The sequence below is a fragment of the Biomphalaria glabrata genome, chromosome 8 (genome assembly GCF_947242115.1).
Source record: "Biomphalaria glabrata chromosome 8, xgBioGlab47.1, whole genome shotgun sequence".
NCBI classification, from domain to species: Eukaryota; Metazoa; Mollusca; class Gastropoda; family Planorbidae; genus Biomphalaria; species Biomphalaria glabrata.
Genome location: NC_074718.1, coordinates 6,838,013 through 6,852,045, shown reverse-complemented (window position 1 = coordinate 6,852,045; position 14,033 = coordinate 6,838,013). Strand labels below are relative to the sequence as shown.

The window sequence follows — 14,033 nt, the reverse complement described above, 5'->3', positions numbered from 1 at the left end:
TCTAATCGTGACGGACAGACCGACCAACAGACAAAACGCACAAAAATAAGCTTCTTTTATTCGGATGGGGGCACTAAACAAAAAATAAATAAAATCTGATTTTTTTAAAAAGTTTAAGGAATTGGTTTAGCACCTGATCATGTTGCGACGTTACGCTACTGCACGAAAATCGCTGCATAAAAAGTCCATTTAAAAAAATGTGCGTGATATTTACATACAAAGTGCATTATTAGCCTTTATAAACAAACAGAAATGTTTTCTTTTAATTTTAGCAGCTAGTTGACCAGAAAAAAACGTCTTTAACTATTATTTGTATTTGTTGTAAACATTTCCTGTACATTTTAAAAATATATTTGACTTAGTGATACTGAAAATACACAAAAATTGTCCATCTTTGTTAGCATATTGTAACATTGCCTCCCTTACATTTACGTAATTGTTTTAGAATTGGTGTATTTTTATGAAAAAATCGCTTGCATAATTAATTTTATAAATTAAACGGTTTGCTTTTAGAAAACCAAAAGTAGCCGTTGCACCTAAACTTTTCAAGCCGGATTTAATGATGAAATAATATTTTTCATATCTCTTCTAGTTTTCGAGATCTGAGTGTGACAGACGGACAGACGGACATTTTGCACAAACCTAATAGCGGCTTTTTCCCCTTACGGGGGCCGCTAAAAAAAGGAATACATTTAAATTTTGGCAAGAGAACGAGAAAATATTTATCTTGCACGGGCTATACGTGTTCGGGTATTTCCGCATGCCTCGAAGACTTGAATAAATGAATGTTCATGGAAATTTTGCGCATCGCCTTCTACGTCTAGATCTAAAAGTCTATGGTTGGAATATTATAAGGTCAATCACTTAACCCGGATACTTTCTCTTAAAAAAAAAACAACACTTTTCATTCATTCTTTTTATTTATTTATAATATTAAACTTATGATAGTTTTGACATTGATCGAGTGTTAATTCTATGCCCTCGGACAAATGGTGTCAGGGTAATCAATAACGTTTATTATTGATACTACAAGACTTAACTAGACCCACCAACAAAGTATTAGTCAACCCAACGTTTTTTTTTTAAATTTTACTCAGCCAATGGACAGCTTAGTTAGTCCCCAGCCTATTTTTCCATAATTCACTTCCTTATCAGACTTACTAGCACAAGACACCCTTTGGTGTAATATTTACGATGGTGTTAATAATAGCAAGGAATACAGATGTTAAAGTTAAAAAAAATATGCAAATAATGGCGACCCAATTATTGACAGCAACCACAACATCAAATAAAGAGGATAAATATATTATCGCGTCCAACTAGCACTTACAGTGCATTCCATTCTAACAAGGCATTATTTCACTCTACATGTCTGTACCAGTTAAGGAGTGCTTGGTCGTGTTTGTGACGTAAACTTTACTAAAAAAAATTTTTTAAATATGGCAGGCGACTGGTTTGTTATTATCTTTGTTATTTGCTGAACAGACTCTGGTGTAACCATGAGGTGGTCTGTCGTAGTGGAGGCTATCTAGAAAAGTGGACGTGCTACAGACGAGTGGACAGGAAGACATGTATTTTGTATACAGGGAGTTGCATTTCGTTTTCAATTGTTTAAAAACATCACCACTTGTGTCATGACATACACATTGAGGTTTCATGACATACACACTGAGGTTTCATGACATACACATTGAGGTTTCATGACATACACACTGAGGTTTCATGACATACACATTGAGGTTTCATGACATACACATTGAGGTTTCATGACATACACATTGAGGTTTCATGACATACACATTGAGGTTTCATGACATACACACTGAGGTTTCATGACATACACACTGAGGTTTCATGACATACACACTGAGGTTTCATGACATACACACTGAGGTTTCATGACATACACACTGAGGTTTCATGACATACACACTGAGGTTTCATGACATACACACTGAGGTTTCATGACATACACACTGAGGTTTCATGACATACACACTGAGGTTTCATGACATACACATTGAGGTTTCATGACATACACACTGAGGTTTCATGACATACACACTGAGGTTTCATGACATACACACTGAGGTTTCATGACATACACACTGAAGCTGAATGTGTGAATAGTTCTCTATAAAAATTAGGTTCAGTTTTTTTCGTTTCTCAAGTTTGTTGAAGTGTTATCCCAAGCTCTGCATTAACTCTTTCTCTCCTAACTGACAATACCAGCGTTGATTCCACCAGAATGTGGTAAATAATTACGGAGAGAAAGAGTTAAGAGATTGTTTACGCCTAGTTGGAGAACCTCTCTCTCGGTAGCTACAACCCAAACGACCGAGTCTCAACAACCAACTTAGACCAAATTTGTATCACGTGCTTATTAAGGCTGACCATACACTAATTCGTCAATGTCAAACTAAATGAAATGGGAGCTTCAATCAATATTGTGCTATCAATACCTTTACCTTTACCTACCTTTACCTATCCCTTAGTCTGTTGGACCGTTGGGGCACCAGGCAAGATTTGTCGACCGTCTTTCTCCATTCCTCCCTTTTTTTTTGCCTTGTTCAGAACCTCTCTCAATGGCAGGCCTGTCCATTCTTTAATGTTGTCCTCCCATCGCTTTTTCTGTCTGCCTCTTCTTCTTTTCCCTGGCACTGTTCCCTGAAGAAAGGTCTTTGCGAGCCCCGTAGATCTCGTAATGTGGCCAAAGGTTTTAAGCTTTCGTTTTTTCACAATAGTAAGCAGGTCGTCATGAGCTCCGATCGCTACAGTAACCCTGTCTCTGATCTCTTGGTTTGTGATGCGGTCTTTGAATGTGACGCCTAGGATCCTTCTGTAGCATCTCAATTCCATTGCTAGGATCCTCCTCTCAAGCTCTGCATTCAACGTCCACGACTCACAAGCATATAAAAATGTGGCCATGACCAGAGAGCGCATCAGTCTAATTTTGGTGCCGAGGGCTAAGCCCTTATCTTTCCATATTATTTTAAGTTTTGAAAGGGCTGCTGTGGACTGTGCTATTCGGGCCAATAATTCGGGTTTTGTTCCCTCATCTGAGACAATAGCTCCGAGGTATTTTGAAGCTGTTAACACTAGTTAGCTTTTCACCTCCAATACTGATGTCTCTTTTAAAGCCCTGATGGCTATTGGTCATAATTTGAGTTTTTTCGGCATTTATTTGCATGCCATATGCTGCGGAAGTCTTGTCAATGCGCATCGCCAGGTCAGCTAGTTCTTCTTCTGTCCCTGCTAGGCCGTCAATGTCATCTGCGAAGCGCAAGTTAGTAATTCTTCTTCCTCCAATGCTAACAGTACCTTCATAGCCCTCGAGGGCATCTTCCATTATCCTTTCAAGGAAGATATTGAAGAGTGTTGGTGACAGTGGGCAGCCTTGTCTTACTCCAACTGTGGTTTTGAACCAGTCCCCAATATTATTGTTGAAGTACACCGCACTGGTGGCCTCCTTGTAGAGGTTCTGGATAACTTTGATTATGTTTTTATTAATGTTGTACTTTTCCATTGTCGCCCAGAGTGCTCCGTGCCATACTCGATCGAAAGCTTTCTTGAAATCAATAAAGACATGGAAAAGATTCTCTTGGTGTTGGAGATATTTCTCACAGAGTATTCTGAGGTTTAGGATTTGCTCTGTTGTGCTGCGACCTTGTCTAAAACCTGCTTGTTCTTCTGATATGATGTTGTCTGCTATCGGTTTTAGCCGGTTTAATATGATTTTTAACAGTACTTTGCTGGGATGACTTATGAGGCTGATGATGCGATAGTTTTGACAGAGTTGTAAGTTGCCTTTCTTTGGAAGGGTTATTATGAGTGATTGGGTCCAGGGTTTGGGCCAATCTCCTGATTGCCAGATCTTGTTGCAAATCATATAGAGTGCGTTTATCATAGTTTCTCCTCCCGCCTGAAGAAGTTCGCCAGGAATGTTGTCAACTCCGGCCGATTTTCCCTTTTTTCAGGGCTTTTACTGCTGCTGCTACTTCCGAGCGAAGAATCGGATAGTCGTCAATGTTGGAAACTGTCGGGACATTTAGTATCTCTGGATCTCCTGAGATTTCAAAGTTATACAACTCTGAACAGTATTCCGTCCATCTTTTCAACACATCTTTGTCCTCGGTTAAGCATTTGTTGTTTTTGTCTTGTATTGTGTTGGTTCTTCCATGCTTTGAAGTAGTGAGGTCCTTTACTAATTGGTACGCTTTTTTGCTGTTGTTTCTATTAAGTCCCTGTTGAATGTCTTGACACTTATTCTCTATCCACTTTTTCATCGCTTCTTTCATCCCCTTTCTAATCCGTTTGTTGACGCTTTTGTATTCTTGGACATATTTTGGGTCGGACAGCTTTTTCCCTTTAAGCTCCCGTCGCTTGTCACAGAGTTGGAGTATATCCTCTGTTACCCAGGGTTTTTTGGGCGGGCGGAGCTTCCCTAATATTTCCAGGGCTGTATCTGTGACTGCTGTGTTTAGCATATTGACTTGCGTATCGATATCCTGGTCATTGGAGTCCAAGATGTTGAGGGCTGCAAAGCGTCCTCCTACTTGTGCCTCGAATATGGCAGCTACTTGGGGGTCTTTCAGCTTGTCCAGGTCAAATTGTATCCTGGTAGGTCCTTGTTTTGTTACCTTTTTTAGGTGTACTTTAAGGGTCGTCATAACAAGGTCATGGTCGCTTCCAATGTCAGCTCCAAGAAAACTTCTTGTTTTAGCTGTATGGATGCTTGTCTTAAAACGCTGTTGCACCATGATATAGTCGATCTGGTTGTGGTGCTCTCCGTTCGGACTGTGCCATGTGGTTATACGCGATTTTTTGTGGCATCCTAGTGTGTTAGCCAGTAAGAGATTGTTGTATTTCGCAAATTCTAACAGTCTTCGACCTCGTTCATTGGTTGAGAGGTTACTGTATTTTCCACAAGTGCCTTTCCAGGTTTGATAGGAGTCACTTCCTACTTTGGCATTCCAGTCTCCTTGTACAACAAGGATGTCCTTTTTCGGGACCTTATTGACCACTTCCTGTAATTGATCATAAAACTCTTCTACTGCCTCATCGTCATATGTTGATGTAGCAGCGTAGGCTTGAATGATGGTGATATTGAAGGGTGATGCCTTTAAACGTATGGAGATGAGTCGGCTGGATATAGGGTAACAATTCACAACGCAGTTGTTGTAGTTCCTGTGTACAAGAAATCCTACTCCTTGTTCCTGAACATCTGGTAGTCCACTGTAGTCCAGTCTATGGCCATCTTCTGTTGTTGTTTCACCTAAGTTTTTCCATCGCATTTCAGAGAGTCCTATGATGTTAAAACGGAGTCGGTTAAGTTCATGTGTGGGCTCTTCAACTTTTCCTTCGTCTCTTAGTGATCTCACATTCCATGTTCCTATGGTGATTTTATTTATGGTATTTATTTTAGTTTTGCATGGACCAGTAGTATAATTCTCACCCCCGCCCTGGTCTGTAACGGTAGGCGCGGCCCTAGGTCACCCGGGCGACGGCCGAGCCGGTATGGGTTTATTAACGGTCATCATCTCATTTGTGCTATCAATAACAGATATTAACTCTTTCTTTCCTAACTGACGATACCAGCGTTGATTCCACCAGAATGTGGTAAATAATTACGGAGAGAAAGAGTTAATAGTTACAAATGACTAGATACGATAATAGAAGGGAGACTACCGGAACGGATTTGTTTTGAGAGCAGGCAGAGAACCGTAAAGAGCTAAGATGCTTAGGGTCCCACCAGACTGTTGGAAACATCTTTATACAAAACTTCTATACCAAATCTATTTCTATTTATCGATTTTAGTTTTTATATTTTATATTTGTTAAATTTGAAACCTAATTAGCTATGCATAAATGGGTTATATGTCCTAAGCATAGTCTTAAGAATATCAAATACAAACACTAGGTTTTAGGCTGTCAGTCCGAAGATAGTAATCTTGGTTGATGAAAGTTACGACAAGGGACACTACCGACATAGACAAAGGAGAATAATTAAAAAAGATGAAGTACTTATTGCAAAAAAATATTTTTAATTTATCCCAAAATACTTTGCTGTAATTTTGTAGCAAGAAAACATGTAGCATTTCCCACCAACCTCCTTTTTTTTTTATCTCACACTAGGTAGCAGTCATCATCTTTTTTTTTTTATCTCACACTAGGTAGCAGTCATCATCTTTTTTTTTTATCTCACACTAGGTAGCAGTCATCATCTTTTTTTTTTATCTCACACTAGGTAGCAGTCATCATCTTTTTTTGTTATCTCACACTAGGTAGCAGTCATCATCTTTTTTTTTATCTCACACTAGGTAGCAGTCATCATCTTTTTTTTTTATCTCACACTAGGTAGCAGTCATCATCTTTTTTTTTTATCTCACACTAGGTAGCAGTCATCATCTTTTTTTTTTATCTCACACTAGGTAGCAGTCATCATCTTTTTTTTTATCTCACACTAGGTAGCAGTCATCATCTTTTTTTTTTATCTCACACTAGGTAGCAGTCATCATCTTTTTTTTTTATCTCACACTAGGTAGCAGTCATCATCTTTTTTTTTATCTCACACTAGGTAGCAGTCATCATCTTTTTTTTTATCTCACACTAGGTAGCAGTCATCATCTTTTTTTTTATCTCACACTAGGTAGCAGTCATCATCTTTTTTTTTATCTCACACTAGGTAGCAGTCATCATCTTTTTTTTTATCTCACACTAGGTAGCAGTCATCATCTTTTTTTTTTATCTCACACTAGGTAGCAGTCATCATCTTTTTTTTTTATCTCACACTAGGTAGCAGTCATCATCTTTTTTTTTTATCTCACACTAGGTAGCAGTCATCATCTTTTTTTTTTATCTCACACTAGGTAGCAGTCATCATCTTTTTTTTTATCTCACACTAGGTAGCAGTCATCATCTTTTTTTTTATCTCACACTAGGTAGCAGTCATCATCTTTTTTTTTATCTCACACTAGGTAGCAGTCATCATCTTTTTTTTTATCTCACACTAGGTAGCAGTCATCATCTTTTTTTTTATCTCACACTAGGTAGCAGTCATCATCTTTTTTTTTTATCTCACACTAGGTAGCAGTCATCATCTTTTTTTTTTATCTCACACTAGGTAGCAGTCATCATCTTTTTTTTTTTATCTCACACTAGGTAGCAGTCATCATCTTTTTTTTTTATCTCACACTAGGTAGCAGTCATCATCTTTTTTTTTATCTCACACTAGGTAGCAGTCATCATCTTTTTTTTTATCTCACACTAGGTAGCAGTCATCATCTTTTTTTTTTATCTCACACTAGGTAGCAGTCATCATCTTTTTTTTTTATCTCACACTAGGTAGCAGTCATCATCTTTTTTTTTATCTCACACTAGGTAGCAGTCATCATCTTTTTTTTTAATCTCACACTAGGTAGCAGTCATCATCTTTTTTTTTATCTCACACTAGGTAGCAGTCATCATCTTTTTTTTTTATCTCACACTAGGTAGCAGTCATCATCTTTTTTTTTTATCTCACACTAGGTAGCAGTCATCATCTTTTTTTTTTATCTCACACTAGGTAGCAGTCATCATCTTTTTTTTTTATCTCACACTAGGTAGCAGTCATCATCTTTTTTTTTTATCTCACACTAGGTAGCAGTCATCATCTTTTTTTTTTATCTCACACTAGGTAGCAGTCATCATCTTTTTTTTTTATCTCACACTAGGTAGCAGTCATCATCTTTTTTTTTATCTCACACTAGGTAGCAGTCATCATCTTTTTTTTTATCTCACACTAGGTAGCAGTCATCATCTTTTTTTTTTATCTCACACTAGGTAGCAGTCATCATCTTTTTTTTTATCTCACACTAGGTAGCAGTCATCATCTTTTTTTTTATCTCACACTAGGTAGCAGTCATCATCTTTTTTTTTATCTCACACTAGGTAGCAGTCATCATCTTTTTTTTATCTCACACTAGGTAGCAGTCATCATCTTTTTTTTTTATCTCACACTAGGTAGCAGTCATCATCTTTTTTTTTATCTCACACTAGGTAGCAGTCATCATCTTTTTTTTTATCTCACACTAGGTAGCAGTCATCATCTTTTTTTTTATCTCACACTAGGTAGCAGTCATCATCTTTTTTTTTATCTCACACTAGGTAGCAGTCATCATCTTTTTTTTTTATCTCACACTAGGTAGCAGTCATCATCTTTTTTTTTAATAACTAGTGACCATAAATTACATACACTTAGCATAAGATGTGAAACCTGATCCACGATCAGCGAATCTGCAGAATCTAAATATAAATAGGAGTTGACCTAATCTGGGTATGCTTCCTAAAACGATATGAGAGAGAGAGAGAGAAAGAGAGAGAGATGCCTCGTCAAAAATTATCATAGTAATTAAGTTGACACTGCAGTGAATCAGAAGCTTGCATATGAGAAAAACGGTTTGCCAAGCACTGGGTGAAATAGTCCGACAAACATCAAGAATATAGAAGGATGTGTTTCTCCTAAGCAACTTGGTGCACAGGGTGGGTCACAGATTCGATCACTGAACCAATGAAGATGTCTCTCTCTTCAAACTTTACAAAGACGGGCGCTAGGTCGATATGGCTGGTCGCTATGCCAACAGATTGTTTATTAAAGGAAGAAGAACTCCTGCCCGAACACTGCATTTCTAAACTTTTTTTTTTAATGAGAAAAAAAAGGGGGAGGAACTAGTTTATTTACGTTTCTTAATGAATTTTTTTTTTCCTAAATATCAAAATGTATAATGTGTGAAAGTATTGAATTATGCTAAAAGTGATTGACCACAACAAAAACTTGACAAGTTAAAACATTATTTATATTACTACACTCTACAATTCATTGTATCTATAATATCTTTCCATAGTTTACTATACGTAAAAGGTTGGACTATCTAAGGATAATTAAACAACAATAGATCAATATGACGGATGAAGTATTCTGATTATTCAGTTATCGGGATGACTCAATGATGAAGACTTGCTATGAAAAATGGCACCACCGTATCTATTAGATTGAACTATTTGGCATTGAAAAACAGTGCAACTGCAGGGCATTTAACAGAATGAATTGAGATTCCCTAAAATTGAGATTGTCTAAAATAAAATTGAGATTCCCTAAAATTGAGATTCTCTAAAAAATTGAGACTTCCTACCTGCCATCGTGTACAATTGTACCGTCAATGTATTATTAAGTGAGTTTAGGTATCAAAGTATTTTACTAACATTTAAACAAGTAATTTCATTAAAAAAAAAACATATTTCTCAACAGCCCCGCCTTACCGCACACAATGCATTACACTCTGTGCTGCTACAATATCGTCTCTGCGCAGAAGTAGATTCTATACTTTCCATAATCTGATAGTTGGCATCACCAGTGCACTGACCCATAAACTAATCTTCAAAACCATAAGCCTAACAGATAGGCTTGTGCTGTCCGCCATCCGCCCCCCCCCCAACCACTCCCCGACTGTCACTGGACTGGCTGCCAATTTTATAATTTAGTTTCCCGCCAGCAGGACGAGAGATTGATTAGTTTTTATCGGATCGCTTACCAAGCAGACGACATTCTGGGGTGTTGTTTTTTTTTACTCTCTCCCTGTCACTCTGGGAGATTCAGAGTTTGCCAGTTGGTGGTTGACTACTTTTTAGAAAAAGGAAAACAGCTATTTAAAAAATAAATAGCTTTAAAAACAATATCAAATAATTGAGTCATAGGACTTTTCTAAATGTTTTCAACGACATGAATTCATTAGATGTCCACAAAATGTCGTTATAGCGTTTAAAAAAAAGGCGAAACTCTACGAGTCCGAAGATTCAAGAGGCAGAGACTGGAGCGCTTTTTTTGTGTAAAGTGTGACGCAAAAAGCCACAGCTTGACGAGATCAATTAAAATTTTCTTTTCGCCGTCTGCGCCTGTCTTCTGGGGTGGTGCGTCTTGGGTATCATTTATATGCCCGAGGACCCCGTGTAAGAGCTCTCCAGAAGTTTCTTTCGGAGGTAATTTGCAGCCAAGTGTTCTTCAATGAGCCAGCAAGGGCAAACTGGCCCTGATCTCCCCTTTATAACGCTTCCGAACTCAATCAGCTTCCAAATCTAGTTTTATTATAGGAAGCTATTCCGTTTAACTACCAATGATTAGTAAAAAATTAAATATGTAAATGTAATTACTACTAGCAATGGTTAAAAACATGGAATGAATGTGAAAGACTCTATGCGAGACGAATCCACGAGATTCTATTTCTAATGAATATGGTCAACTGAGGCGAAGCCACGCCAGGACAGTCAAGTAATGATAAACGAATATATTATTTATAGACATAAGAAGATAATCAATAATCGCGATAATTGAAAATTTCAAGCTAGTCCTGGGTTGATACTATTTTTTTCGCAGGCAGCTCAAGACCCGTGGTAAGCCACAATCTTCTAGGTAGTCCGTAGACTATATAACATCCAGGCAGGCGGTTACTAGCGTGTCCAAACACTGTTACTTTTCCAAAGAAATGTCAAAGACTCGGTGTGTTTGTCATGGCTACAAGTTCTAAGACTCCCAATAAGAAAAAAAACATCACTGCACTAAACGGGATTCGAACTGGAGACATAAGGATTACTAAGTATTGTTTTGTACTTTGACTATTCTAAAGAACATGTTCATTAAAAGTAAAGGTTTCAAACAATATGAGGTTTACTATGTCTTGATTTGTACTTTGACTATTCTAAAGAACATGTTCATTAAAAGTGAAGGTTTCAAACAATTTAAATGCGTTGCATATTGAAAGATTTTCACTAATTACATTAATTACAGCTGCCGGCTCTTTGTTTAAACCACGAATATGATGAGTTGAGAATGCAGAGGCAGATCTACAACAAGTTTGGGTATGGAGACGCATGGCTCAAAAGAGATCTGAATGGAAAGATGCAGGCCAGAGCCCTCCATGCGCTGTAGCGCCACTAGGATGGGACGGCAGGCTCTCTGTTCGAAATTCCATTTTCAGCATCCCGTTAAGCTCTCGAAGACAATAGATATCAGTAAGAGAAAACAGGGGGGAAAGCGATACGGGGAAATGTGTTGGCGATATAATGGAACCTACAGAAAAACGTAAGAAAATCAAAATAGGGTAAGGTCGGGAGAAAATGTGTACTACACAAAATGTACAAGGTCAAGGACTATGTCAACTTGATAATAAAAAATTATTCTGCGCTACAAAGGAGATAGCTTAGAAATTTTAGCCTACAGAGCAAAATAATGCGTACAAAAAATATTACGACAATACTTCGCCATTCGATACTTCCGTATTATGTACACCAGATACAAAAAAAAAAAAAAAAAAATATTGAGGATTTGTCTTCATGCATGTACACTTTTTATATGTTTTAGTACAAGATAGCGCTGCACGGAGAATACGCGGTGGCCGAGCGGTAAAGCGCTAGGCATCCGAACCTGGGGGTCCAGGGTTCGATTCCTGGTGAAGACTAAGACTTTAATTTCAGGATCTTTGGGCGGGTTCAAATCCTGGTGGGTGAGGACTGGGATTTTTAAATTTCGGGATCCTTATTGCGCATCCGAGTCCACCCAGCTCTAATGGGTACCTGTCTTACCTGACATTGATTTGAGAAAAGTAAAGGCGGTTGATCGTTGTGCTAGGCACATGACACCCTCGTAAACAATGAGCCAGAGAAACAGATGATCTATAGATCACAAGGTCTGAAAGGGGGAACCATAGAAGCTTTTAATATGTTTTAATACAAGGTGGCGCTGCACTGTGGCGACATACAATTTGTGGTTTACTATTATAATTAACATTACTTTGGAGATTCCTTCTAATTGGTCCGGGAATTCCTATTCAACGTCAAGAGACAAGCACATTTACAAATCTATTATAAATTTTGATGAAATAGCCTCATTGTTATGGAGTGTGTCACCGTATGTTCATGATGGCACTACATACAGCGATGTCCTTGCAAACGCAGGTATGGATAATATAGAGGGACTTCTTTTGGTCCAACAGTTGCGCTGGGTAGGGCACGTATCCCGTATAGGAGACGAACGTATGCCAAAGGCAATCTTTTTATGGTGAGCTAAAAGGTGGTCGACGTAACAGAGGCGGAAACGCTTCAAAGACCAGCTTAGGCGTCAACTTTCCTTGGCTGACATAGAAGAAAGCACCTGGTTGCGGCCTCAGAACGAGACAGCTGGAGGTCACTCACGAAGGCCACGGGATACACATTTGAGACCAAAAGAAAATCTACTGCCGAGGACAAACGTAGACGGCGAAAAAAAAATCTAAATCGACCCCCTGCGGACAATGGTTATGCTTGCCCTGTATGTGGCAAAATAGATAGTTCACAGCTGGGACTGCGCAGCCACGGGAAATCAGCAACAATTATCTTTTTGAATTTCTCAAGAAAAGAGAGCGATGGAAATATCTACTTTGAGATATCAAGGGAATGCACCCTCGCCTCTGACTGATTGAAATGCAAGAAAAATTTAGAAGATAATTATAACAAAACATTAGGTGTACACGGTCTAGAGGTCAATTTTCAGGATAATAAGAATTGTTAATTTTATCGTATTTTAGAGTGAGAAAAAATTGCAAACGTTTTATAAGATGAACAAAGCAAAAAAGAACGTTTAATAAAACAACTTACTGTAGCTTCTGGACTTGGACCTCAGAGGTCGCCGCTGCTAGCCTCGTGTCAGGCATGAGGTCAGATCTGTCAGATAAACGAGTGAATCATAAATATAAATGAATGTGTTGACATAACTGTAATAACAATAGGATTTAGACAAGAGAGGACTGCCAGGGTAGTGAGGGGCTAACAGAAGGCTCATGTACACACATGCTAATTGCACAACGCATTCACCAACACTTGAAATACAATACTAACCCAGGACAACAATGACATGTTTTGAGTCCAGGTTGCGCGTCACGTGACAAGCCACAGTTAAGATAAACAAAGATGATTGTTCACGAATACGCGGGAACAACAGATAGTATAAGAGAAGGCGCTGCACGGAGGAGGCGCGGTGGCTGAGCGGTAAAGCGCTTGCTCTTCTGAACCGAGGGGTCCCGGGTTGGAATCCTGATGAAAACTAGGCTTTTTAATTTCGTGATATTTAGGGCACCTCTGAGTCCACTTCGCTCTAATAGGTACCTGGCGCTAGGTCGTTGTGCTGGCCACGTGACACCCTGGTCAACCGTAAGCCACAGAAACAGATGACTTTACATCATCTGCTCTATACATCGCAAGGGTTTTTTTTACTTTATAACTGCATTCACTATCCATTAATTTGTATTTGACATATTACGTAAGCCCATTCTTTGTATTGTAAGCGGTTATAGCCTATTCCTTTCATTAAGTTTGTAACATTTTGTTTTATTAGCTAGCATCCACCTTCATTAAAGCAAAAAAAAATATATGGATGACAAGAAATTCTTGGATTTCGAAAAAGGCTCTAAAGACTTTTCTAGAAAATTTATGTATATCTTCGCGAAAAAAAAAATTACTAGATAACTAGCCACACAGTAAAAATCTTTTTGTTATACCGTTAACAGTTTTCAGAAATTATTTTCTCCTCTTACTAAAAACAATGTTTTGAAACAGAAGCGTAGTGACTATTTTGCACACCGAACCTGATTGTGCAAAGCTCACCAGTAAAACTCCTTGCAACAATCGAGGCCCATCGTTATAGCAGGCCTCAACACTGACTTGCGACGTCATAGCCTGTGGGGAGTGGAGACCCGTTAGCTCGTTGGCACGTCCTACAGACCTGTGCTAGTGGTTTAAACTGCCGACAGGCGGCGACGTTGCAGGTCAATGATCAGGCCTTCTAAGACGATTGGCCTCGCAATAATGAAGCAGTACAAGAAATAAATAGAATGACAAATGATCGACCGCAAGTAGCTTCCTAAAGTAGGAACTGATTTTACTTATCGCATGATTTCATGGAATGTAATAAAATAAGAAACAACACAGCGCATCACCCACAAGTAGAATCTTTCCTTCTACACAGCAAC

At 38.5% G+C, this 14,033-nt stretch overlaps 1 protein-coding gene across 2 annotated transcripts in view; it reads right to left on the bottom strand.

The window, feature by feature from the left end:
• LOC106057937 (ceramide phosphoethanolamine synthase-like) overlaps positions 1-14,033 on the bottom strand; it is a 66,602-nt gene that overhangs the window by 38,041 nt on the left and 14,528 nt on the right. The window contains exon 2 of one of the 2 annotated variants that reach the window (XM_056037654.1): positions 12,664-12,729. In XM_056037654.1, the coding sequence (XP_055893629.1) occupies positions 12,664-12,719 (56 nt within the window). In that variant the 5' untranslated portion in view covers positions 12,720-12,729. Of the gene's footprint in view, positions 1-12,663; positions 12,750-14,033 lie in introns of those variants that run through there. The other variant, XM_056037652.1, reaches the window with a different exon arrangement.